Below are 27,111 nucleotides of genomic sequence, written 5' to 3' on the forward strand. Positions count from 1 at the left end.
TGTGTGTGACAGGGTGCATTTCACCACAGACACTTGGACGAGTAGGTATGGACAGGGGCGTTACATGTCGCTGACTGGGCACTGGGTAACTATGGTGACAGCAGGACAAGGGGCTGCTGTCCAAGTCTTGCCGTCCCCACGAGTTGTGCGTCAATCCTCTTTATGTCAAAGTTCCTCCACTGCTTCTGCCTCCTCAACCTCCTCTCGGTCTTCCACCTGCACCCAAAGCCTGTCTGGTCATGCCACAAGCTTTCTAACTGCGCAGAAGGGATCCTGCACACCTCCTTACTATGCTGGCAGTAGGGCTCAACGTCATCAGGCGGTTTTTACTTTGAAATGTCTGGGAAATGTGAGTCACACAGCTGAGGAGTTGTGGTCAGCTCTGGAGAACCAATTTCATGAATGGTTGTCTCCACTGGACCTGAAACCAGGGAAGGCCGTGTGCGACAATGCTGCAAACCTGGGTGCGGCCCTTCGCCGGGGCAATGTCACACACGTGCCTTGTATGGCTCACGTGTTGAACCTGGTTGTCCGGCAAATTTTAGCCCACTATCCCAGACTAGATGGCCTTCTGCAGAGGGCACGGTCGCTGTGTGCTCACTTCCGCCGTTCGCATCCCGCAGCTCAGCGACTTACATCTCTACAGAAGTCGTTGGGCCTGCCACTTCACCGGCTAAAATGCGATGTGCCTACCCGGTGGAATTCAACTCTGCACATGTTGCAGCGACTGTGGCAGCACCGACAAGCCCTGATGCAATACGTTCTGACGTATAGCCTGGGCCAACGAGATCCAGAGGTGGGGCAAATCACGCTGGAGGAGTGGTCTCAGATCAGGGACCTATGCACCCTTCTGCACAGTTTTGAAATGGCGACGAAGATGTTTAGTGCTGACTATGCCATTATCAGCATGACTATTCCGGTGATTTACATGCTGGAGCACATGTTAAACAGAATTCGGAGTCAAGTGGTGGCACAAGAGGAGGTGGAGGAAGTAGAGGAGGAGGAGTTGTATGCGGAAGGGCTAACATCTGCAAGGTCCAGACGGTCGGCAGCACCAAGGCGGCAGGCATGTGAGGGTGGGGGAGATGGTTTGACCAGGGCGCATGGTAGCAGCCAAACTAGTGAGGAAGGTGCAGGAGCCCAGGAAGAAGTGGAGGACGAACTGATGGAAGACTCATCAGATGAGGGAGACCTTGATCACATTTCTGTTGTGCGAGGTTGGGGGGAGAGGACAGAGGAAGGAAGCATGATTGTTACCTCGCCACCAACACAACAGGGACTTGGTGCTCCTGGATGCGCAACACACGAGTGCCTTCTTGCTGCACTACCTGCAACATGACCCTCATATTGTCAGAATTCGAAGTAATCATGACTACTGGGTTGCCACACTCTTAGATCCCCCAAACTTTTCGATCAACCTTTTCATTTTAATAAAGACCAAAAAAATGGTGATTTTTGCAATTATAAGCATTAGCAGGTTATTAGAAACTGAAATCAAACAGTTTTCAACTCAAAACTTTATTCTAGGTGATGTTACATTTTCACATAGGACCCCTTGTTCGAAAGGAGCTTCTGAACTCTCTCGTCCATTGAATTTGTCAAGGTTTGAATGGTTTCTGCTTCAATTGTTTTGCATGAGGACAGAATACCCTCCCAGAGCTGTTGCTTAGATGTGAACTGCCTCCCGCCATCATAGACACTCCTTTTGATGATGCTCCAGCGGTTCTGAATGGGGTAGAGGTCAGGGGAGCATGGGGGTCACACCATAAGTTTGTCCCCTTTTATGCCCATATCAGCCAGAGATGCAGATGTTTTATGTGCAGCATGAGATGGTGCATTATCATGCAAAAAAATGATCTTGCTGTGAAATACACGGTTCTTCTTCTTGAACCATGGCAGGAAGTGCTGTTTGAGAAAATCCACATACATTATGGAGTTCATCTTTAGCGCCTTCAGGGATCCTAAAGGGGCCGACAATCTCTCTCCCCATGATTCCAGCCCAAAACATTACTCCACCTCCTCCTTGTTGGCGCTGTAGCCGTGTTTGCGTGGGGTGTCCATGAACCAGCCATCCTCTACTCCATCCATCTGGACCATCGAGCGCTGCACGGCACTCGTCTGTGAACAAAACAGTTTTGAAATCAGTCTTCATGTAATGTTTGGCCCACTGGAGCTGTTTCTGCTTGTGTGAAGTGGATAGAGGAGGTCGACAGGATGGCGTATGCACAGCTGCAAACCTCTGAAGGACCCTGCATCTTGTTGTTCGGGGGACGTTGGAGGCACCAGCAGCTTCAAAAACTTGTCTGCTGCTATGACAAGGCTTTTTTGCCGCTGCTCTTTCAACCTGACGTAATTGCCTGTAGGAAAGAGTCCTCAATTTGCCCTTATCAGCACGCACACGTGTGTACTGTGAATCCGCTACATACTTCTTGATTGCCAAGACACTTCATCCTGATCATCGCACAATGTTGATTGTAGTCATGCCTTGACCTAAACACTCCACAATTTGTTGCTTCTCAGCAGCCGACACATCCTTTTTCTTTCCCATTTTGGCAGAAAATGTAGGCTGCTTAATAATGTGAGACAGCCTTCTTAAGTAGTCTTGCCTTTCATTGGACACACCTGCCAAACTAATTAGCACAGGTGTCTGCAATTGCTTACAGTGATATAAAGAGCCCTGACACACATCACCATCAATGAGTTTAACTGACAAACAAACAAATTCTTCCCTTATCACTCCTAAACACTTTTTGCATAATAATTTGGAACACAGTGTACATGTGCTTTTCCACAAAACACCAGTGGTTCACGTAGTGAATCTTACAGTAATAACTTGCCAACCGTGGTCTGTATGGAGTTGTTCAATAAAGGGCCCAAAATTAAGATAACATAGATGGGAGAGGTCTCTATGAATAGGAATTCCTAAGTATTTGATACCCTGTGAGGGCCAGGCAAAGGGAAAGTTGGACTGGATGGAATCCTATATGGATTTGGGGAGGAAGACATCGAGGGCCTCAGACTTCGCTGCATTGATTTTAAAATTTGACCATGTAACAAAGTGATCTATTTCAGCCATAACAGCATGGATGGATATATGTGATTGAGTGATATATACTAGGACATCATCAGCAAATAGAGAGCACTTGTACTCGGTGCCTCCCACCTCAATCCACCTAATATTGGGGTTATGGCGAATTGATGAGAGCAGGTGCTCCGTCACTAGGATGTATAAGAGAGGGGACAGAGGACATCCCTGCCTTGTCCCATTGGTGATTGTGAAAGGTGATGAAAATATTCTGATGCACCCCCTGGGCCTTGGGACACCCGGAGCCGGACCCTTTTTGGTGGATTCTGGTGGTTGTAGTCTTCGTGGCGGCGACCCGGTTCCGTGGCTCAGGGTGGTCAAACCAGTGGCGGAACTATTTATGTGGTTTTGATGTTTAAATGTCCGACTACGCCACCCGTGGATTGCGGTCAGAGTGAACCGCCGCTGCAGGGCAGACCGCTGAGGCTGTTGTTGTGGGTGCAGCAGAGCGTAGCATAACTCCCCAAGGGAGGAGTATAGCCTCAGGGCAGTGTATGCGGAGGATGGGGGTGATGGTGCAGGGCAACAGCAGTAACGACACGGAGTCAGTGATGCAGTCCAGGGCCTTTACTCACAGTTCTTATTATCCAGACCACGTCTGCAGGTAACGGCTGCCCACGTCGTACTGTGCTCACCAGGTGAGCGGCTCAGACAACTCCCAGATAACTTTGGAGCGCTTCACAGGACCCCCTTTGTGTGTCCTTTGTCTGGCCTTTCTTACCAACCCTTCTATCAGGCTGCCTCGGGCCTCCTCTTGGTAAACTTGGCGCCAGTTTCCCTGACCCTATGTGGTGCCTTCCTAGCGGGTGTAGCGAGGGGCTGCGCCACATAAAATGTCACAGCCTCTGGTTTCTAGCTGAGGGTCGTTTCCTGCCTCCACTAGTTTCGGGGACCGGTCTCCCCCTTTGGCCTGACCCCTCCACGCAGGTGGATTCGGGCGTGCGGTGGCGACTCGCCCGTCCGCACCCCTGGGATCCCTTCATTCCTCGTTCCTGGAGCCTTCTCCACTCCTCTTCCTTCCTTCTCCCTCTTCCAGGCCTGGGCCTCTGTTACTAGGCCCGCCTCCGGAGCAGAGCTCATGCAGAGCCCCTGCTCCCTGCCACTTCTGCTCAGACTTCTCTGCACTGAACTAAGATGGTGCCCACCTTTTATACTCCCTTCTCAATGCACCCAGGAACTGCTTCCTCCCTGCTCCTGCACTACAGGGTTCCCCTTCCTCAGTGTTCCCTCCCCCCACTCCAGCCAGGGACAGGGACTGTCGTGCCCATCTCAGAGGCATATTGGTCGCCCTGCCCCACGGCAATGTGGTGTAATGCATGCAGGTGTCGGGTCCTGATCCACACTCCATCCTTACCTGAGAGTGAGATATCACACCTCTGGGTGAGGTGCAATACCTCTGTAGCAACCGAGCCCTCAGGGTGCTACAGTTCCATTTATCTTCAGCCTAGGTGACGTATTGTGATACAGGGCCGTGATTTTGGCTATAAAAGGGTCCCCTAGACCCCTACCCCAAGCTTTTTAAGAGAATCATATATGGCGTGCCAGGAGACTCTATGGAATGCTTTCTCAGCATCCACCGAGAGTATCTAATTACAAATTTTTAACTGCATCTAGCCCAGGAAATACTTTGTGCCTAGTAGCAGTGTCTGCTAGTCAGCGGATTATCCCGGCTGTTAAGCAAGCTACACCACCTGTAGTTTGGACACTTAATTTTTTCAAAGGAAATGCTTCGTGACCACGGGATACTCAGTGAAGAGCATCAGGAGGCACCCCAAGGCATAGGGGCTGGGACTGGCAGTAGGATGCCTTGCGGTGGACAGCCGAGCTCGATCCTTATAAAAGCTTTTTAACTGCAGCAGCTTTAGTGGACGCTACTGGAGCTGGAATTACGCGGCTGCTGGCATGAGACTTGCCCTCCAATAGATCCTTGTAAATGGATTTAAAGTGTATTCATTCAAATTAGAGAGACAATTTAAATTAAAAAGCTTAGAGCTGCCTCCACCACAGGGGGGCTCGCTCGACCCACCAGCGGACAGGCACCAGTATTGGGAGAGGGGGGCTGGCCGTCAGGGTTCACCGCGTCTCTGGCACAAACCCGGCGACACGGAGGTGGCATGGGCAGGAGCGGACTGAACGTGTCGGCTTCTCACTTTTTGGATTTTAGAAGGGCATGACATGCCTATATCTGTGTCTCCCCCTCCTTTTACTCCTCCACCTCTTTTCTTTTCGCATGACTATATGTACTTGTCACTTTTCCATGTGTTAGTTGTGTCTTCTGAGCAGTTTGTCAGCTTTTGGACACCTTTGAAGGTGTTTTCTATGTGTTTCTATGTGTTTTTGTTTGCCTGCCATTGGTTTTAACGGTGTTCGACTAACAGTTCGGCGAACACACGGGTGTTCGACGAACCGAACCGAACTCGAACACTACGGGGGTGGCTCAACACTAGTCATGACGGATAAGTGCAGCTGGCTTTCCCATGAAAGTGTAACCCCCTGTAAAGATCTGAGGTTATGGGTTGTAAGTAATCACCTAGGCAGGCTAACGGTGCAACAATATTTTATTGATCACAGCCATGGTAATAAAGCAATTCCAGGTAAATGACCAAAATACAGTTCTCTCAGTCCTTAAATTCCCAATCTAGGTTCAGTAGTTCCACTGGCTTTGTATAACGCCATACTCACTGTCTCCCAACTTTTGGTTGGCCCACAGATTTCGTATCTCCAGCCAGTATAGTCAGTAGCCACAGTCCATGATCCTCTAGACGGCAGATACAACGATGAAAGCCCAGGTATCCAGTAGCAGCAGTAATTTTAAGAAAGTGTAAATCCAAACGACATAATCCATAATGGTAACATATTTATCCATACTGTGGTGACGGCTCCACTGTGTCCACAATCCACACCCCCTAACCTTCATCAAGATGAACAAGTCATAGATCTCCAATGACTTTTGCACCCCAATCGCAGACTGTGCAGGCTAGGCAATGGTGTAGTTTTTAGTGTGCTGCATTGATCTCGCATTATTGCAGCCTGTGACGCATTTGTCATGCCTTCTGTTGCTACTGCTGCTGATGTTACTAACAATTTTTTGAAATGTGGAGACTCCAAGTTGGGTCTCCATCTGCTGGGTTGCCTGTAGTGGAAGGGGTGTCAGAGCCCCATTATACTATTTCTACTATGGTGAAATTGATGCCACTTTAGTGGTGTATGGCAATAATTTTTAGAAATGTGGAGACTTGTGGTTGGGTCTACTTCATGTGTGTTGCCTGTAGCAGGAGGGCTCTGAGCACCAGGCCTACACCTGTCACTCATCCATGTGTTACTGATCAATGTTTAAGCTAGAAATGCTGCTCCAAGCCCTGTCCTAAGCCCTGCCCCATGCATCCATGCTGTGCAATTATACTATTTGTATTCTGGGTCAACTGATGCCACTTTTCCTGTTCGGCGAGCATCGGGACATTCTCCGATCTGAACCGAACCTTGAAAGGTTTGCTCATCTCTAGTTAGAAGTAGGGTCAGGTAATAATCTAGTCAAAACCAGGTAACAGCTTAACTAAAAATTACTAATAACAGTTTCGTTAATTTGGCGCATACACAATGAACTATGTGACCCTGTGGATTTAGTGCAGCATCTCCACCAGCGCAATCCATTAGACCCTACTTTAGCGTCTGCTGTTAACATCACCGTCTTATATAATACATACAGTCATGGCCGAAAGAGTATTTTGGCAAGGTGCCAACAATTTTGTCTGGCCTATTTTTGGACTTTTTTTTTCTCTCTTTTTATTTTTGTGTTGTTCCAGTACCCACAACAGAAATAAGCGAGTGTATAACAAAACAGGAGAAATACTTCATTTTCTGGAATAATTTCAAGGGCGCCAACACTTTCGCCCATTGCTCTGGCTAGAGTTTCTCCCTCTCGGCGACCCTTTCAAAATTGGTCAAAAAGAACTGGATGTCATCACCCTTGGTCATTTTCTGCAGGGCTCTCCTTACCGCCGTCAGGATGGGAAAATCATCAGCTGACCTTTGAGTCGAATCTGCCGCCATGCCACGAACCTCTGTTGATTAAGAAGGTTTGCTCATCTCTAGTTAGAAGTAGGGTCAGGTAATAATCTAGTCAAAACCAGGTAACAGCTTAACTAAAAATTAGCAATGTTAATTTGGCACATACACAATGAACTATGTGACCCTGTGGATTTAGTGCAGCATCTCCACCAGCGCAATTCATTAGTCCCTACTTTAGCGTCTACTGTTAACATCACCGTCTTATATAATACATACAGTCATGGCAGAAAGTGTATTTTGGCAAGGTGCCAACAATTTTGTCTGGCCTATTTTTGGACTTTTTTTTTCTCTCTTTTTATTTTTGTGTTGTTCCAGTACCCACAACAGAAATAAGCGTGTGTATAACAAAACAGGAGAAATACTTCATTTTCTGGAATAATTTCAAGGGCGCCAACACTCTCGTCTATGATTGTATATGGAGAAATGTGAGACAATATAGAGATTAAAAATACAATTTATTAGAACGCAATTGAGAACACATAAAAATACAAAAAGTCATTTAAGAGGGATAAATGTAATCACAAAAAGACAATAGAATAGGGCATCTGGATGAGCCCCGGATAAATCCTAAGCATGCAGCCTTAAAGGGGTATTCTCACCTCCAAAATTCTACCCCAAAATATAGTAGGTGTAGTAGTAATAATAATAATAATAGCAAATACCTCCCATTAGAAATGTGGTATAGTTCTCCTGATTTTCTATGTCACTTACCCCATGTGCAGGGCATTTCAGTAGCTTAGGTATCCATGGTTATGACTACTAGCAACTAACTGTCACTATAGGAGTGGTAGTAACCATGGATACCTAATCTACTGCAATGCCCTGAACATGGAGTAAGTGACATAGCGAATCAGAAGAACTATACTACATTTCTAATTGGAGATATTTGCTTATATTATTATTATTACACCTACTTCATATTGGGATAGTTTCTCAGAGATGTGAATACCCCATCTTACATGTTTTTATGGCGTGTATTTTTCTCTGTTGCTTTAGATTGTAATGTAATAAAGCTTATTTTTAATCCTCCCTTTATCACCTCAAACGTTTCTGCCTGTATGTATTATGTTTGTCGATTGTATATTAGGGGTTCAGTACCATGGGATTTGTGAACAGATGGCTCACCACTGTCTTAGGTCATAATTTCATTATACTTTGATTTGTATAGAATTATGTATAGAGAAATGTTATAAAATATAAGGCATTGATATTGAAAAATAATAAAATCAGTTTTATTCTTGGCAGATGACTGTGGAGTCAAACCAGATACCCATGAAGAGCGTGCCATTATTCCAGCTATACCTCCAGCCCTTCAGAGCAGAAATCAATCATCTGAGCCTTTTCAATCAGTCATCTCTTTGGATTCATCACAGACTGTTAAGCAAAATGAAAGCCAAAGAAGGGATGTCGAACATCAAATAATTCCCAGAGGGAAGAAACCATTATCCTGTTCAGAATGTGGGAAATGTTTTGAATATAAATCTAAATTGCTGACACATCAGAGAACTCACACAGGAGAAAAGCCGTTTTCATGTTCAGAATGTGGGAAATGTTTTATCCAGAGACAAGACCTTCTTAAACATCAAAGAATTCACACAGGGGAGAAGCCATATTCATGTCCAGAATGTGGTAAATGTTTTTACCAAACGTCAAATTTGCTTAGACATCAAAGAATTCACACAGGGGAGAAGCCATATTCATGTTCAGAATGTGGGAAATGTTTTAAACAGAAGTCAAATTTACATACACATTACAGAAGTCACACAGGGGAGAAGCCATATTCATGTCTAGAATGTGGGAAATGTTTCAACCAGAAATCATATTTCCTTTTGCATCAACGAATTCACACAGGGGCGAAGCCATATTCATGTTCAGAATGTGGGAAATGTTTTAACCGTAAGTCAAATTTACATACACATTACAGAAGTCACACAGGGGAGAAGCCATATTCATGTCTAGAATGTGGGAAATATTATTCCCGGGAATCATATCTTCTTCATCATCTAAAAACTCATGTAGCGATATAGTCATTTCCTTGTTTATTAAAATAATTTTGACAAATTTTACAAGAAAAAAAATCCAACAGTTACAGTCAACTTAAATTCACAGTTTTAGAAGAGAAAGAGAAACAATTTTCAGCACTAAATGATGATTAGGAAATAGAGATGAGCGAATTTTCCATTAGTCCGTGTCATGAAAACCACTAACGCTGCCACCAATCCTGGACCTAAGGACGTGGGTACAGCGGAAGCCTCTGGCCTACAACTTATTGCAAAGCAAACTTCACAGCACATTACATATGGACTGGGACACTGCTTGTTTGTGAGGTGCCAGGGCGTGGAGAAGCAGCAGCTTACCCACGGCTACTGCCTTAGGCACCATACACTGCCACCAGTCACGGTTTTACAACGCCAGCAAGTCGCCTTTACTTGGCAACACACTGGGACATATGCACATCCAGCTTTCCCAAGTTCCTGAGCAGTTCACTACTTACTTTCACTCTGGCTACCTAGTAACACAACCAAGCTATTTTCTCTCTCAAGATTGTGGGTACGTTAAAGCAACGAAAAACAAACATATTAAATGTTAGATTTAATATCCAAAAGTAGTACAGTGCTTAAAAAGTTACAAATCGAGCAATTACAAAAAGTCATACATAAAAAAAACAGTCTAATAAAAAGAATGAATAAACCTTACATGACTGGACCATGAGATTTCTTTGCGGGGAAGATGCCACCGAAAAGGTTGTGGTACTGAACGACCATACGCATGTGGTTCTTCTTGACCTGATCTTGATAGATGGTAGAAGAGATATTATAATGGGTCTCATCAGACCCCTCACTTCCCCTTTCTGCTGAGGTAAGATGGAGACGGCTTATAATATTTGATTCTAATCCAGTTTTTGTCCTCATTTCTGATGTGGGTCATATTTTTTCCAAGGAACATTCCATAGAAGCAATATGGCCGTCATATTGCCAACACGGTACTCAGTAGTTTTACTGTTTTAATATAATTAAAACAGGGAGAGATTTGCTTGTTTATAGTTAGTATAGGTATTCCAGAACATATATACAGTATATATCCAACTGAACTAACAGTCCTTCTGAGGACTAATCCAGATGCATATAATCAGTACTAGGCAGGAGTTAGGCAGGCAGGCAGTGTATGTGGCAGACTGCAGTGCATATAGCGCATGAGGGTCCATTGAACGTCCTGTCTGCTGCTTCTGTAAAAATTACAGATAGTTGTAGACATAACCCCAGATATCAGGGGCAAGGGCAATTTTTTTTTTTATCTTAATCCTGGTTATTTGCTTAAAAAGCAATCCAGAGTACACCATTTTTCTGCTCCATTTGCTTGGTAACACTGCAGAATACAGCCAGATCTGTTTCATATTTCAGCAATAAAAATCCAGAAATTTGAACTGAACGTGGAAAATATTGGCCTCCTTTTCCATTAAGTTGCAGTGTGTCGGTCAAGCTATTCACAGTAGAATTAGTAAATTACAGGCCTGCTATTTAAAACCGTGGTTCTCTGTCAGACATATCACCTATAACAGTGTTCCAAAATTAGCCATTTCTTCCATTTTCATTTTGTTGCAGTGTTTCAGTCAAGCTATTCCCAGTCGGTCTCTGTGTAGAATAATATTAGTAAATTACAGGCCTGCTATTTTGTCAGACATATCACATATAACTGCGTTCCAAAATCAGCCATTTCTCGTGAATGTGGAAAATATTGTCCTCCATTTAAAATGGGCAAGGTGTGTGGCAAGGGACGGGGAAGTGGACGTAATGGTGATGGTGCATTCAGAGGACGTGGCCGTGGGCAAGCTGAAATTGTGCCACAACAAACACCCACATCTTGTCGCTCGACCTTCCTGTCCCAATTACTAGGCGATCACAGTACACCACTATTGAACCCAGAGCAGTGTCAAAAGGTTATTGGTTGGATAGCAGATAATGCTTCCAGTCTCTTTGCCACCACCACCACCCTGTCTTCCACACGGTCAAGTCTCAGTAGCCGTGAGTCTGGATCGCATATTCCTCACCCTGAATCTCCTTCGTCTCACCATGCCGAGTGCCCGGAGACAACTGATCCCACACTTGGACACTCAGAAGAGCTGTTCACTTTTCCATTTGTAGATTCGGGCCTCTTGCCCGGCCATCTTCAAGCGAGTGAAGAGGAGAACGCGTGTAGCGGCCCAAATATTGGCGCAGCCACGGTCACACGAAGGCAACAGTGGGAAAGTGCAATTACTGTCACAAGAGGTGGATGATGATGATGATGATTGTGAGGAGCTGCCCATTTTCTAAAGACTATGATACTTTTTTCCAGCAATGGACCACCATTTTTGTTAATATTATTATTGTGTTTTATTAGTGATTTACTTGTCATGTTTTATATAGTTCTGCTAACTTGTCAGTGTGTACACTAGATTCACTTGTAAAATGTCCAGCATTCCACTAATCTGTATCTCAGGACATCTTTATCTCAGGAGTCCATTGTTTCAACAGCCAATGGTCTCATTAGGTGAGTTTGGATTGAGACTCAGAGGAGCCGTCATCACAGGGGGTCTTACATCCTTTCTCAAATGAAGGCTTCTAGAATATTCTTCATTGTTTTTGGCTTACAGTGAATGCTTGAGTGGGAGGGTGATCACTTCTGTGCTGGGAGGGGGCTGACCCCAGAGATGTAGAGGAAAGACATGTGTTAGTGGGGGTTAGTTGATGGAAGGACACTGAAGGGATAGGACCTATGGCTGTGGACGTGGAGCTGATGGATGGATGGCTTATGGAGTGTTGGAGCTCAGTTATCAACTGATCCCAGGTTGAGAACTTAAGGACTGAGAGAACTGTATTTTGGCCATTTACTTGGAATTGCTGCATTACCATGGATGTAATTAATAAAATATTGTTGCATCGATAACCTGCTTAGGTGATTACTTACAACCCACAACCGCACATCTTTACAAGTGGTGGCAGCAGTGGGATCACCTATCTCTGGAGAGCATACCAGGGAAAGTTACCGAGCGGTGACTTGGCAGAAGAGATGACGGAGGATGTACCAACTGAGTTGAGGAGGATGCTGGACGCGCTAGGAGAGCGGGCCACGGAGATGGAGCGGGCGGCAGTGTTAAACAAATTGCTGGGTGTGCATGTAGCGATACCCCCACCCGCCCCAGTGCAGAGGACAGTGGATAACAGGAGAGAGGGGCCTACATCTTTAAGGTACCGGGATATACCACAGTTCAATGAGGACACCTCGGATATTGATGAACATCTCCGGTTATTTGAGAACCTCTGCCTGCTGCATGAGGAGTCAGTCAGTGACTGGCCCAGATTTTTGAGTGTTGGCCTGACCGGAAAAGCAAGAGAAGCTTTTAATAACCTGTCTTCTGGGGATCAGAGATGTTACTCTACCATTCGCAGTGCATTACTAGAGAGGTATGCGGTCACGCCGGAAACCTACCGGAGGAAGTTTCGGGAGACTGACAAGCCCGCTGCACACACACATCGGGAGTTTGCCAACACGCTACGTACGGCATGCACTCGGTGGATAGAAGGACTGAGGGCTCGGGAAGCAGAACATGTAATGGATATAGTCATGCTGGAACAATTTATGTCAAAGCTCCCAGGTAATTTGAAAGAATGGGTGGCAGATAGAAAATCACTCAGCCTGGATGAGGCTGCCAGATTGGCTGATGATTGGTCTGCTAATCGACCCGGGCAACGTGGAAGTACAGCCCCAGTGAGTCAAGAACAGGATTTTACAGGGAGGCCATCGAGACCCATAGATTGGCCAGATGAGGAACTGCAGGGAGTTCAGACTTCACAAAGAGGGGGAGGCTGCCCAAGCCCCCAAGTATGGCCCGTGTTGGGGCAAGGAAGGCTTAACTGCCATAACTGTGGATGCATGGGACACTTTGCCAGGGAATGCTGGGAACGTTCTAGCCCACATCCCAACCTAGGACGAGGATTGGTGTGCCACTGGGCCAATGTCGTAACCCAAAGCCAAAGACCGGTTCTCACTGCTTCAGCCGAGAGAGAGCGGCACTATCTGCAGACTAACCCCCCACCCGTGGTGAGTAATACACAAAATGCCATGACTGTCACAATGAAGGAATGCAATCTGGGGGTGGGCAATTACATCAGGGAGGAGGCCCAGGGACTTCAGAACACTGGATCTACCCTCACCCTGGTCAGCCCAGATACTGTCCCCCCAGAGCTCCCTTTACAAGGCCACCAAGTGACAACCCCCCTATCTGGGTGTCAGCACTCTGGGGTTGGTCGCAATGTATACAAGTTTGGTTCGCATTGGGCACGTGTGGAGTTTCCCAGGACAAACCGGGGATCAGGAGGGGGATATGGAGGACCCCGCAGAAAGGACAGACCCCTGATCCAGTGAACAAAATACAGAGTCCTTGTCTCAGGGCTTCCCCCATCGGGAAGTTGGCAGGATCTGAAAGACCATATGAGAGAATCATAGAATCATAGAATCATAGAATGGTAGAGTTGGAAGGGACCTCCTGGGTCATCTGGTCCAACCCCCTGCTCAAAGCAGGATTCACTAAATCATCTCAGACAGATGTCTGTCCAGCCTCTGTTTGAAGACGTCCATTGAAGGGGAACTCACCACCTCTCGTGGCAGCCTGTTCCACTCATTAATCACCCTAACTGTCAAAAAGTTTTTTCTAATATCTAATCTGTGTCTCCTCCCATTTAGTTTCATCCCATTGCTTCTAGTCTTTCCTTGTGCAAATGAGAATAAAGATGATCCTTCTACAATGTGACAGCCCTTGACATATTTGTAGACAGCTATTAAGTCTCCTCTCAGTCTTCTTTTTTGTAAGCTAAACATTCCCAAATCCTGCAACCGTTCCTCATAGGACACGGTTTGCAGACCAGTCACCATTCTGGTCGCTCTTCTCTGAACTTGCTCCAGTTTGTCTATGTCTTTTTTAAAATGTGGTGCCCAAAATTGTACACAGTATTCCAGATGAGGTCTGACCAAAGAGGAGTAAAGACCGATAATGACTTCACGTGATCTAGACTGTATGCTTCTGTTAATACATCCCAGAATTGTATTTGCCTTTTTTGCTGCTGCATCACACTGTTGACTCATGTTCAGTCTATGATCTATTAGTATACCTAAGTCTTTTTCACATGTACTGTTGCTTAGCTCTATTCCTCCCATTCTGTATATGCTTTTTTCATTTTTATTGCCCAGATGTAGTACTTTGCATTTTTCCCTGTTAAAAACCATTCTGTTGGTTGCTGCCCACTGCTCCAGTTTATTTAGGTCTTTTTGAATCCTCTCTCTCTCTTCTCTAGTATTAGCTATCCCTCCTAGCTTTGTGTCATCAGCAAATTTAATCAGTTTACCCTCAATTCCTTCATCTAAATCATTGATAAAGATGTTGAACAATACAGGTCCCAGGATGGAGCCCTGTGGTACCCCACTTGAGACATTCATCCAGCTGGATGTGAAGCCATTTACAACCACCCTTTGAGTCCGATCACTAAGCCAGTTATGAATCCACCTAACAGTTGCCTGGTCCATTGCATACTTGGTCATTTTTTCAATAAGGATGGTGTGAGATACTTTGTCAAATGCTTTGCTGAAGTCAAGATATACTATATCTACAGCATTTCCCTGATCCACCCAGTCAGTGATTCTGTCATAGAAGGAAATTAAGTTAGTCTGACATGACTTGTTAGTTACAAACCCATGCTGACTCTGGTTAATCACTTCATTCTTATCCATGTACTTACATACATGTTGTTTAATAATTTGTTCAAAGATCTTTCCTGGTATAGAAGTCAGACTCACCAGCCTATAGTTCCCTGGGTCCACCTTCTTCCCCTTTTTGAAGATAGGAACAACATTTGCTCTTCTCCAGTCTTCTGGGACTTCTCCTGTTCTCCAAGAATTTTCAAAGATTATGGAGAGTGGTTCTAAAATTTCTTCTATGATCTCCTTCAGTACTCTGGGGTGTAATTCATCTGGACCTGGAGACTTGAACTCATTTATGTTAGCTAAATATTCCCTCACAATCTTTCTGTTTACAGATAACTTGGATTCCTCTATTCCTCTAAAAGGACAGTGAAGATCAGTTGATGTTACATTTTCTTTCTGAGAGAAAACAGATGCAAAATAGGAATTAAAAAGTTCGGCCTTCTCAACATCCTCTCTTACCATTTCTCCATTTTCATCCTGTAAAAATCCTATAGCATCTTTGACTTTTCTTTTACTTTTGACATACCCCCAAAATCCTTTTTTATTGCTTTTGACATCTCTTGCAAGCCTTAATTCATTGTCAGCTTTAGCTAACCTGATACGTGCCCTACAGGATCTGCAGACTGCATTATAATCTTCATTAGATATGCCTCCCTCTTTCCATTTAATAAACATTTCTTTCTTTCTTTTTAGCATGTGTTTAAGTTCTGTGTTCATCCATCCTGGTTTCCTTAAATGCTTCCCATTCTTCCTACTTTTCGGGATTGTTAACAATTGTGCTTTGAGAATCTCATTTTTAAAAATTTCCCATCCTTCCTGGACATTTTTGTCCTTAAGGACATCCAGCCATTGGATCCCTCCTATTCTCTTTCTGAGTCTCTTAAAATCTGCCTTTCTAAAATCTAACCTTGAAGTTTGAGTCTTCACATGTCTTCCTCCTCTAGTTATCCAAAATTCTATAATAGCATGATCGCTGCCTCCTAGCGTCCCAGCCACCTTTACCTCCTCAACCATTTCCTCCCTGTTTATAAGGATTAGATCCAAAGTAGCAGATCCCCTTGTTTTCTCCCCTACCTTTTGGAAGATAAAGTTGTCAGCAAGAGAGGATAAGAATTTGCTTGACCTGTTAGTTTTACTTGAGAGAGATTCCCAACAAATGTCTGGATAGTTGAAATCTCCCATGACCACTACGTCATATTTTTTGGAGAACTTGGTCATTTCATACATAAAGAGTTCATCCATATCTTCAGCTTGCCCAGGTGGCCTGTAGTAAATGCCTACAATGGTGTCCTTTCCGTTGTTCTCTCCTTGTATTCTTACCCAAACAGTTTCCACAGAACTCCCAGTCTCTGAACCTTCAATCTCTGTGCAGATATACGCTTTTCTAACATACAATGCGACACCTCCTCCTCGTTTATCAAGTCTGTTTCTTGCAAATAAGTTGTATCCTTTTAGCCTTTTATTCCAATCATGTGTATCGTCCCACCAAGTTTCAGTGATTCCAATAACATCATATTCCTTTTCCTGCGTTAGTAGTTCCAATTCTCCTTGTTTGTTGCCCATGCTTTGTGCATTTGTATAAAAACATTTTAGTTTGTGATTGGTTTCTCTTCCTCCCATATTTTTATTATTTAAATTGTTTTGTCTTTGTTCTTCCTTTCCACTTCCAGTAGCAGAGATCTCAATAGTATTTGTCAGCTGTATGGCTTTTTCTGGCCTTTTGCTTCCCTTCCCACATTGTTCTAGTTTAAAGCTCTCCTGATGAGTGTAGCAAGGCGACTTCCAAAGAAGCTGGAGGTGTCTATTACACTGATGTATACAAGGGTGGAATGGGGACTGTGGAGTATATTCGCAAGGACGACATGGAATATGCTTTGAGGAAACTGGATGATACAAAGTTTCGTTCTCATAAAGGCGAGACTTCTTACATTCGTGTCCGTGCTGAAAAAATGGGGGAGGTATGTGAGGAGCTGCCCATTTTCTAAAGACTATGATACTTTTTTCCAGCAATGGACCACCATTTTTGTTAATATTATTAGTGTTTTATTAGTGATTTACTTGTCATGTTTTATATAGTTCTGCTAACTTGTCAGTGTGTACACTAGATTCACTTGTAAAATGTCCAGCATTCCACTAATCTGTATCTCAGGACATCTTTATCTCAGGAGTCCATTGTTTCAACAGCCAATGGTCTCATTAGGTGAGTTTGGATTGAGACTCAGAGGAGCCGTCATCACAGGGGGTCTTACATCCTTTCTCAAATGAAGGCTTCTAGAATATTCTTCATTGTTTTTGGCTTACAGTGAATGCTTGAGTGGGAGGGTGATCACTTCTGTGCTGGGAGGGGGCTGACCCCAGAGATGTAGAGGAAAGACATGTGTTAGTGGGGGTTAGTTGATGGAAGGACACTGAAGGGATAGGACCTATGGCTGTGGACGTGGAGCTGATGGATGGATGGCTTATGGAGTGTTGGAGCTCAGTTATCAACTGATCCCAGGTTGAGAACTTAAGGACTGAGAGAACTGTATTTTGGCCATTTACTTGGAATTGCTGCATTACCATGGATGTAATTAATAAAATATTGTTGCATCGATAACCTGCCTAGGTGATTACTTACAACCCACAACCGCACATCTTTACAATGATGATGAGACACAATTGCCAGAAAGTCAAGAGGAGGACCAGGGTGCAGAAGTGGACAACAAGGTGGTAAATGATATAGTAACTGACCCAACCTTGCAGGGGGACATTCTGAGCATGGACAGCAACATACGGGAAGGGATGCATAGGACCACAACAGGCAGGAAAAAGCAGTATGGTGACTGCAGACAAGGCGGGAAAGCGTTCCTCATAACGCCAACACGACGGAAGTTGTCAGCACAACTGTTAGGTCTTCCAGAGTCTGATTGTTTTTTAAAGACTCTGCAGATAACCCCAAAAAGGCCATTTGTACCACCTGCCAGGCCAGCTTCAACTAGCAGCCTGACCACCACCAGCATGATCAGGCACATGGCAGAAAAGCACCTGACTAAGTGGGCCGAACCCCAGGGTCTAGAAACAGTGGCTGCGGGTGACACCACTGCTTTTTCCGCTGTTGTGCGTGCACGCCAATCCCCCCCGTCCATGGCGCATGTCAAGATGCCTCCCGCCATGCACGTGTCTTGCACACTCTCAACTAACACCATCAGCAAGCACGTCCTTGTCCCAGTGCTGCGTCGTTTCCCCTACCCCAGTCCTTGAAACGCAAGCGCAAATACACAGCCAATGCCCCACAGACCACACTACTAAATTCACACATTTCTCGACTGCTTGCGCTAGAAATGTTGCCTTTTTGACTCGTGGAGATGGAAGCTTTCTGCAACCTTATGGCAGCGGCCGTTTCTTGGTACTCAGTCCCCAGCCGCCACTATTTCTCCCGGTGTGCCATCCCCGCATTACACGAGCACGTGTCCCACAACATTAGCTGTGTCCTCAACAACGCAGTTACTGGGAAAGTTAACCTAACCACGGACACGTGGACAAGTGCTTGGGGGCAGGGACAGTACACCTCGCTGACGGCGCACTGGGTTAATATAGTGGAAGCCGGGACCCAGTCGGATCTTGGGACGGAACACATCCTCCCGACGCCGAGGATTGCAGGCCCCGGGTCTGTCAGGGTTGCCCCCACATTTTACAGCTCCTGCACCTCCTCCTCTTCAGCCTCCATCTCCGAAATGACCACATAAGTTGCAAGCTGGAAGCAATGCAGCACTGCTTCGGCCAAGCGGCAACAAGCTGTGCTGAAGCTAATATGCTTAGATGACAAGGCTGAAGAGGTGTGGGCAGCTCTGAAAGAGCAAGCAGATCTGTGGCTGACATCGCTGACCCTACAGCCAGTCATGGTTGTGTGAAACAATGGCCAGAACCTGGTGGCGGGTCTAAGGTGAGGCGAGCTCACACACGTACCATGCCTGGCCCATGTTTTTAACCTCGTGCTTCAGCGGTTTCTCAAAACCTACCTGGATCTGTCAGATCTGCTTGTCAAAGTACGCTTCCTGTGTGCCTATTTTAGAAAGTCAGCTACAGCTTCCGCCGCCCTTGCCATGCTTCAGCAGCGTTCGTAGCTTCCAACTCACCGGCTGATCTGCGATGTCCCCACGCATTTGAACTCTAAATTGCAGATGTTGAGAAGTATTTGTGAGCAGAAGAGGGCAGTTGTTGACTACCAGCATCACAAGGTTATTGGTAATCAGGTCAGACTCCACAGATAAGACTTCAGGAGTGGACATGGATGTCAGACATTTGTACCATCCTCTAAAACTTTGAGGACTCCACCAAGATGGTGAGCGGCGATGATGCCAAAATTAGCATCACCATCCCGCTTCTCTGTCTTCTGAAATGCTCTCTGCTCACAATTAAAAGAGGATGCATTGCAGGTGGAGCACGATGAGATGGAGCAAGGAACCATACAGGGTGATTACACACAGTCCAGTCTCATCTCATCCCAATGTGGATTGGGTGACAATGAGGAAGAGGAGGAAGAACAGTAGCTAGTTTCCTGCGCTATAGACGGTACTACCTGCACAACTGTCATACCGTCTGTTCAGCGTGGATGGCCTAAGGACAGGGAGGAAGAGGATGAGGAGGAGAGCATGGTCAGTCGTCCTCTTGGTGAGAATACAGAAGTCTCGCCTCTTTGCAGTCTGGCACACATGGCTAAGTTTATATTACGCTGCCTTTCCCGTAACCCTCGCGTAGTCCAAATTTTTGGTGACAGTCATTACTGGTTGGTGACACTTCTAGACCTATGCTACAAGGAGAACTTTCTGTCTCTTATTCTCCTGCAGGACAGGCCTAATAAAATGGGGCAGTACAAGAAGGCCCTTGTTGCGGAATTATTTAAAAAATTCCCATCTGAAAACACTGGCGGCAGGGGTCACAGTTCGTTGGACAACAAAGGAGTACAGGCAAGAGAGACACAAATGCAATCCAGCAGAGGCAGGGGAACACTATCAAAGTTCTGGGACAGTTTTCTCAGACCCTCCCACAGGCCCTGAGGCGTGGGGTATTCTCCCAAGGAAGGAAAAGTTTCAGAAGATGGTGAGGGAGTACCTTGCCGACCGTACCAACATCCTCCGTGATTCCTCTGTGCCTTATAATTATTGGGTAACCAAGCTGGACATGTGGCATGAACTGTCTCTCTCCACCTTGGAGGTCCTGGCCTGCCCTGCCACTAGCGTTTTGTCAGAGCGGGTTTTTAGTACCGCTGGTGGAATTATAACCAATAGGCGCATACACCAGTCAACTGAAAATACTGACAGGCTGACTCATATAAAAATGAACAAGGGTTGGATTGGGCCAGACTTCTCAACACCACCGAATGATAGCAGCATAATATAAACTCAAATACAGTGTCTTTTTTTTGGGGAGGTCTAACTCTATTCCCATGCACCTCTGTCTTCACACCCAGACATGGGTATATGCTTCCTGATTTTGTCTATTTGCTCTTGTCCTCCTCCTTCTCCGCATCATCCTCCACCAACATATCACCACCACATGTACCATATCAACATATCTACGTCTCTTGCCAGGGGTATTGGAGTTCCTCCAAATTTTTGTCAGCCGTTGCTTCACTGCATAGGCAAACAGTATGGGAAACACACTTCCGAATAATGGGAGCATTTTTTGCAGGAGGCCCTCCGACCTCTACGTCTCTTGAAAGGGGCATTGGAGTTCCTCCAAATTTTTGGCAGCCATTGCTTCACTGCATACCCTATATCTGGATAGCAGACCCTCTCTTTTCTAATGGGAACATGTTGTACTCGTTATTGTGGCCCAGCTGTATGTCTTTAAATTGTTAGTGGGGTTTTTTCTACATTTTGGCAGCCTTGGGCTCACTGCATGCCCTATAACTGAATGGCAGACCCTCTCCTTTCTAATGCAAACATGTTGTTACCGTGGCCCAGGTGTATGTGTCTTTAAATGGTTAGTGGGGTTTTTCCCAAATTTTGGCAGCCCTTGCAGTCACAACATGGGCATTACCACTATAGGAGACCTGCTCCTTTATAATGGGAACATTTTTTTTACTGAGACCCTCCTCTATGTCTCTTCAAAGGGGTATTGGGTTGCTTCCAAGTTTTTGGCAAACCTTGCAGTCACTGCATACGGAATAACAGTATAGGAGACCCACTCGTTAATAATGGGAACTACAAAGCATAGCCGACTGCTGGCCCTTTAAGAATAGTAAGGGCCGCCTGATGGCCGTATAAAAATAGTCTTCGTGACTTTCAGAGTCCCTCCATCATAAATGAAACAGGATTTGTCTGATGATGTGTCACACACCACATGGCCAGATAAGGTTGTAAAATTACATTTTCTGGTGAATGCATTTGTATTGGTTGAAAGCAATGCAAAAGTGCAAACAAGCATGAAAAACGCTACGTCTGAACATAGCCCAAGGTGTGGAGGAGCATTTTTGTTTTTGGTTATTTATTTTGCCTTATATACAAGTCATTACCCTGGAAAGGATGTTCCTTAACATATTTCCCAGGAAAATTCATTTTGGTTTTGTTTTTGTATGCTTTATTGTGAGTCTGTAAAAGTGGCGTAATATCTCTGACAACATTGTTGACAGCAGTGACCTGGGAGTCAGAAATGCTTCCAGGGTTCTTCCCCATACTGTTCCCATGTCATTTGAGCACTGTTCCCATCGATTTGGGCAATTTTTAGGCCCTCTGCAGACCGCCGGGGGAAGCCACCAGAAAAATGCTCGAGTTTCCCATAGACTTACATTGGGTTCGTTACTCAGTCCGAGCACTCGAGCATTACAATTTGCTCAACTCGAACAATGAGTACCCGAGCATTATAGTGCTCGCCCATCACTAGTGGAAAGGGCTTGAATATGAGGTTTGAAGGAGAGATTAGAGTCAAGGGTTACCCCGAGGCAGTGAGCTTGCTGGACTGGGAAGAGTGGGTAGCCACTGACTTTGATAGATAGGTCAGGTGGGGGGGTTAAGTGAGATGGTGGAAAGATAATGAATTCGGTTTTATCTATATTAAGTTTTAGGAATCTAGCAGAGAAGAAAGATGAAATAGCGGACAGACATTGTGGGATTCTGGTTATTAAGGAGTTGATATCAGGTCCAGAGAGGTAGATCTGTGATGAACATTGTAGTTCCCTTCACCAAGAACTTACTTTCCACTGTTGGAATTAGTACGAGGACTCAGTCCCCAGGACTGAACTGCCTCACCCCGGCTGACCAGTTGTAGACCCTAGATTGAGCCCCTTGTGCATGGACGAGATGTCCTTTTATGATGAGCATCAACTTCACAATCCCCTCCTGCATTTGGGTGACATGCTCGATGACGCTCCGGTGGGGCATGACTTCGGCTTCCCAGGAATCCTTCGCTATATCAAGGAGATCCCTTGATTGTCAGCCATATAGAAGTTCAAATGGAGAGAATACAGTTGAGGCTTGTGGAACCTACTACATAGAAAACAGATACAGGAGGAGATAGTCCCAGTCTTGACCGTCCTTCTCTATGACCTTCTTAAGCATACTCTTCAATGTTTTATTTAACCTTTCTACAAGGCCGTCCATCTGGGATGGTACACGGATGTATTCAGTTGTGTCTATTGCAGGGCCTCATCACCTTACTCATAAAGGCTGTTCCTTGGTCGGTAAGGATCTCCCCCGGTAATCCGGTCCAGGAAAAAACGTGTACCAACTCGCTATACTTTTCACACAGGAGTTTCTCAGGGGAACCGCTTCAGGGCACCACGTAGCATAGTCAAGGATGACCAGTATGTATTTATGCCCACAAGAAGATTTAACCAGGGGATGGACAAGGTCCATGGCAATTCCCTCAAGGTGTGTCAGCTCCAGTAAGGGGAGAAATAGGAGAGCAGGGCAGGCCAGGCAGGTGCTGGTAGTGGGGGACTCAATTATTAGGGGAACAGATAGGGCAATCTGTCACAAAGACCGGGATTGTCGAATAGTGTGCTGCCTACCTGGTGCTCGAGTCCGGCACATCGCTGATCGGGTTGACAGATTACTGGGAGGGGCTGGTGAGGACCCAGCGGTCATGGTGCACATTGGCACAAATGACAAAGTTAGAGGTAGGTGGAAGGTACTTAAAGATGATTTGAGGGAATTAGGCTTCAAGCTTAAAGCAAGGACCTCCAAGGTGGTATTCTCTGAAATACTGCCTGTACCATGTACCACGCCAGAGATGCAATGGGAGATTAGGGAGATAAATAAGTGGCTCAGGAATTGGGGTAGGAAGGAGGGGTTTGGATTCGTGGAGAACTGGGCCAACTTCTCAGTTGGCTACAGGTGCTACGCTAGGGACGGGCTGCACTTCAATAGAAAGGGTGCAGCTGTGATGGGGGAGAAAATGGCTAGAAGGTCGGAGGAGTGTTTAAACTAGGGATTGGGGGGAAGGTATGCATTTTATAGGTGGGGAAGATAGTGCAGATAGTGACCTGGGCACAAATAAAGAAATTGGGGGTGGGGTTAGAACAGTCAATATAGTAAGAAGGAATAGAGGTACAGATACATAAAATGCATGTACACTAATGCCAGAAGCCTCACCAACAAAATGGAGGAATTAGAATTAATTTTGTTGGAAAAAAATTATGACATGGTGGGGATATCTGACACATGGCTAGTTGAGAGCCATCACTGGGAAGTTAATTTACAGGGCTATAGTCTGTTCAGAAATTACCGCACAAACAAGCGAGGGGTGTGTGTGTTTATATGTAAAATCATCCTTAAAACCCATCTTACATGAGAATATATGTGAATCTATTGAAAATGTAGAGTCCCTATGGGTGGAGATAAGGGAAGGGGGAAAAAAGAATAGATTACTGATAGGGGTTTGTTATATGTCTCCAAAAATAATGGAAGCAGCGGAGAATATCCTCATCAAGCAAATAGATTAAGCAGCGACTCAAGGAGAAGTCATTATTATGGGGGACTTCAACTACCCTGAAATACATTGGGGACTGGAAACCTGTAGTTCCAGCAAAGGTAATAGGTTTTTGACAACTATGAGGACAATTACCTTTCACAACTGGTTCAGGACCCAACAAGAAGGGGGGCACTGCTAGACCTAATATTAACCAACAGGCCAGACCGCATATCAAATATACGAGTTGGGAGTCAATTGGGTAATAGTGATCACAAAATAATAAGTTTTCATGTATCCTTTAATAAGATGTGTAGTAGAGGGGTTACAAGGACACTAAACTTCAGGAAGGCAAATTTCCAACGGTTGAGAGATGATCTTAGTGCAATAAACTGGGACGATATCCTGAGACATAAAGCTACACAAAGCAAATGGGAGACATTTATTAGCATCCTGAATAGGACCTGTGCACAATATATACCCTATGGGAATAAACATGCTAGAAATAGGAGGAAACCACTATGGCTGAATAGAGCTGTAAGGGGCGCAATAAGTGACAAAAAGAAAGCATTTAGAAAACTAAAGCAAATAGGTAGTGATGAGGCATTAAATAAATACAGAAAATTAAATAAATTCTGTAAAAACCAAATCAAGGTAGCAAAGATTGAGACAGAGAGACTCATTGCCAGAGAAAGTAAAAATAATCCCAAAATATTCTTTAACTACATAAATAGTGAGAAACTAAAAAATGATAGTGTTGGCCCCCATAAAAATAGTCTGGGTCAAATGGTGGATGAGGATGAGCAAAAAGCCAATATGCTAAATGATTTTTTTTCAACCATATTTACACAAGAAAATCGCATGACAGAAAACATGATCAGTGATGACAAAAATTCTCCAGTAAATGTCACTTGCTTAACCCAGCAGGAAGTACGGCGGCGTCTAAAAATCACTAAAGTTGACAAATCCCCGGGCCCGGATGGGATACACCCGCGAGTACTGCTGGAATTAAGTAACGTCATAGATAGACCATTATTTTTAATCTTTAAAAGATTCCATAATAACAGGGTCTGTACCACAGGACTGGCGTATAGCAAATGTGGTGCCAATATTCAAAAAGGGGACAGAAACTGAACTTGGAAATTCTAGGCCAGTAAGCTTAACCTCTACTGTGGGTAAAATCCTGGAGGGTTTCCTAAGAGATGCTATACTAGAGTATCTGAAGAAGAATAACCTCATGACCCAATATCAACATGGGCTTACGAGGGACCGTTCCTGTCAAACTAATCTGATCAGTTTTTATGAGGAGGCAAGTTCCGGACTGGACCAAGGAAATGCAGTGGATGTTGTGTATGGACTTTTCAAAAGCTTTTGATACGGTTCCACACAAAAGGTTGATACATAAAATGAGAACAATGGGGATAGGGGAAAATATATGTATGTGGGTTAAGAACTGGCTCAGTGATAGGAAACAAAGGGTGGCTATTAATGGAACACCCTCAGACTGAGTCACAGTTAACAGTGGGGTACCCCAGGGGTCAGTATTGGGCCCGCTTCTTTTTAACATTTTTATTAATGACCTTGTAGGGGGCATACAGAGTAATATTTCAATATTTGCAGATGACACTAAACTCTGCAGGGTAAGCAAATGAACTTTAATGGGGATAAATGTAAGGTAATGCACTTGGGCAGAGGAAATAAAATGTATAATTATATGCTTAATTGTAAAACACTGGGCAAAACTGTCACTGAAGAAGACCTGGGTGTATTGGTGGACGACAAGCTCACGTTTGGTGACCAGTGTCAGGCAGCTGCTGCAAGGGCAAATAAAATAATGGGATGCATTAAAAGAGGCATAGATGCTGATGAGGAGAACATAATTTTACTTCTATACAAGTCACTAGTGCGACCACACTTAGAATACTGTGTACATTTCTGGTCTCTGGTGTATAAGAAAGACATAGCTGAACTAGAGCGGGTGCAGAGAATAGCGACCAAGGTTGTTATAAGACTGAGGGGTCTGCAATACCAAGACAGGTTATTACACTTGGGGTTATTTAGTTTGGAAAAACGAAGGCTTAGGGGTGATATTATTACTATGTACAAGTATATGAGGGGACAGTACAAAGACCTTTCTACTGATCTTTTTACTCTGAGGCCAGAGACGGGGACAAGGGAGCATCTTCTACGTCTGGAGGAAAGAAGGTTTAATCATAATCACAGACGCAGATTCTTTACTGTAAGGGCAGTGAGACTATGGAGCTCTCTGCCGCATGATGTTGTAATGAGGGATTCACTACTAAAATTTAAGAAGCGTCTGGATGCCTTTCTTGAAAAGTATAATATTACAGGTTATATATACTAGATTCCTTGATAGGGCGTTGATCCAGGGATCTAGTCTGATTGCCGTATGTGGAGTCAGGAAGGAATTTTTCCCCCAAGGTCGAGCTTAGTGTTTGCCACATGGTTTTTTTTTGCCTTCCTCTGGATCAACATGTTAGGCTATGGGTTAACTAGATGGACTTAGTCTTCCTTCAACCTTAAAAACTATGTTACTAGGTTACATCTGGGCCAGTAGAACCTCCGCACAACCCGTTCTAAAGTTTTATCCACGTCCAAATGGTCAAGACATGTGAATGGACCTTGTTCATCATCCTCCGTCTACATGGTCATGGTACCAACAATTGCTCCACTATTTCCTCTCTTACCTTAGTAACCCTGTACAATTAGTCCCCACTCAACATAAAATAGGGAAACCTGGTGTCAGCCCCTGGCTCTTGCGCTATACCGTTTAAGACGGTTACATTATTGAATTCTTCCTTTAGAGTTAGCTCCCAATCCTTGGCAGACCCAACCGGTCAGCCCTAAATCTGATATGTTAGCCCCAAGGGTCACTACCTCATCATCCCCCACAAGGACATAGAAGGGAAACCCGTCAGACTCTGAGTGTGGTGACAGTTCTTTAGGGGCGACCTGTCTCTTAATCGAGCACTGTCATCCTCCCCCAAAAGTCCCAAAACAAACAAAAGTCGTGACCTATAATAATGGGGTGCAGTAAGTCCTAGACCATGCCAATTTCGTGGGACTCAGTATCTGGGCGCATTTCAATGTCCACTCTGGCCACTGGATAGTCTTTAGCATCCTCGTGAAAGCAATTGACGTCAACTTTCTTCCCAGGCATAAGCTGGAGAGGAAATGTGGCCCTCACGAGGGTCACCAAACTTCCTGAGCCTAGCAGTCCAGTCACTTGCCGACCATTCCCCATTACAGGACAAGCTTTTGGCCCCTTGTTGTGTGGAAAGTTCGCACTGCAATCTGGATACACATAGTAT

The 27,111-nt window shown here is 44.9% G+C and overlaps 2 protein-coding genes across 2 annotated transcripts in view; one reads left to right on the forward strand and one right to left on the reverse strand.

Moving 5' to 3' along the window:
- Positions 1-27,111, reverse strand: part of LOC141213618 (uncharacterized) — a 297,701-nt gene that overhangs the window by 199,266 nt on the left and 71,324 nt on the right. The gene's annotated exons all lie outside the window — the stretch shown is intronic.
- Positions 1-27,111, forward strand: part of LOC141213602 (uncharacterized) — a 58,938-nt gene that overhangs the window by 23,827 nt on the left and 8,000 nt on the right. The window contains exon 6 of the mRNA XM_073665210.1: positions 8,399-9,179. Within this exon, the coding sequence (XP_073521311.1) occupies positions 8,399-9,179 (781 nt within the window). The remainder of the gene's footprint in view (positions 1-8,398; positions 9,180-27,111) is intronic.

Source organism: Phyllobates terribilis, unplaced genomic scaffold, assembly GCF_046119375.1.
Source record: "Phyllobates terribilis strain yellow unplaced genomic scaffold, ASM4611937v1 Scaffold_200__1_contigs__length_3551848, whole genome shotgun sequence".
NCBI classification, from domain to species: domain Eukaryota; kingdom Metazoa; phylum Chordata; class Amphibia; order Anura; family Dendrobatidae; genus Phyllobates; species Phyllobates terribilis.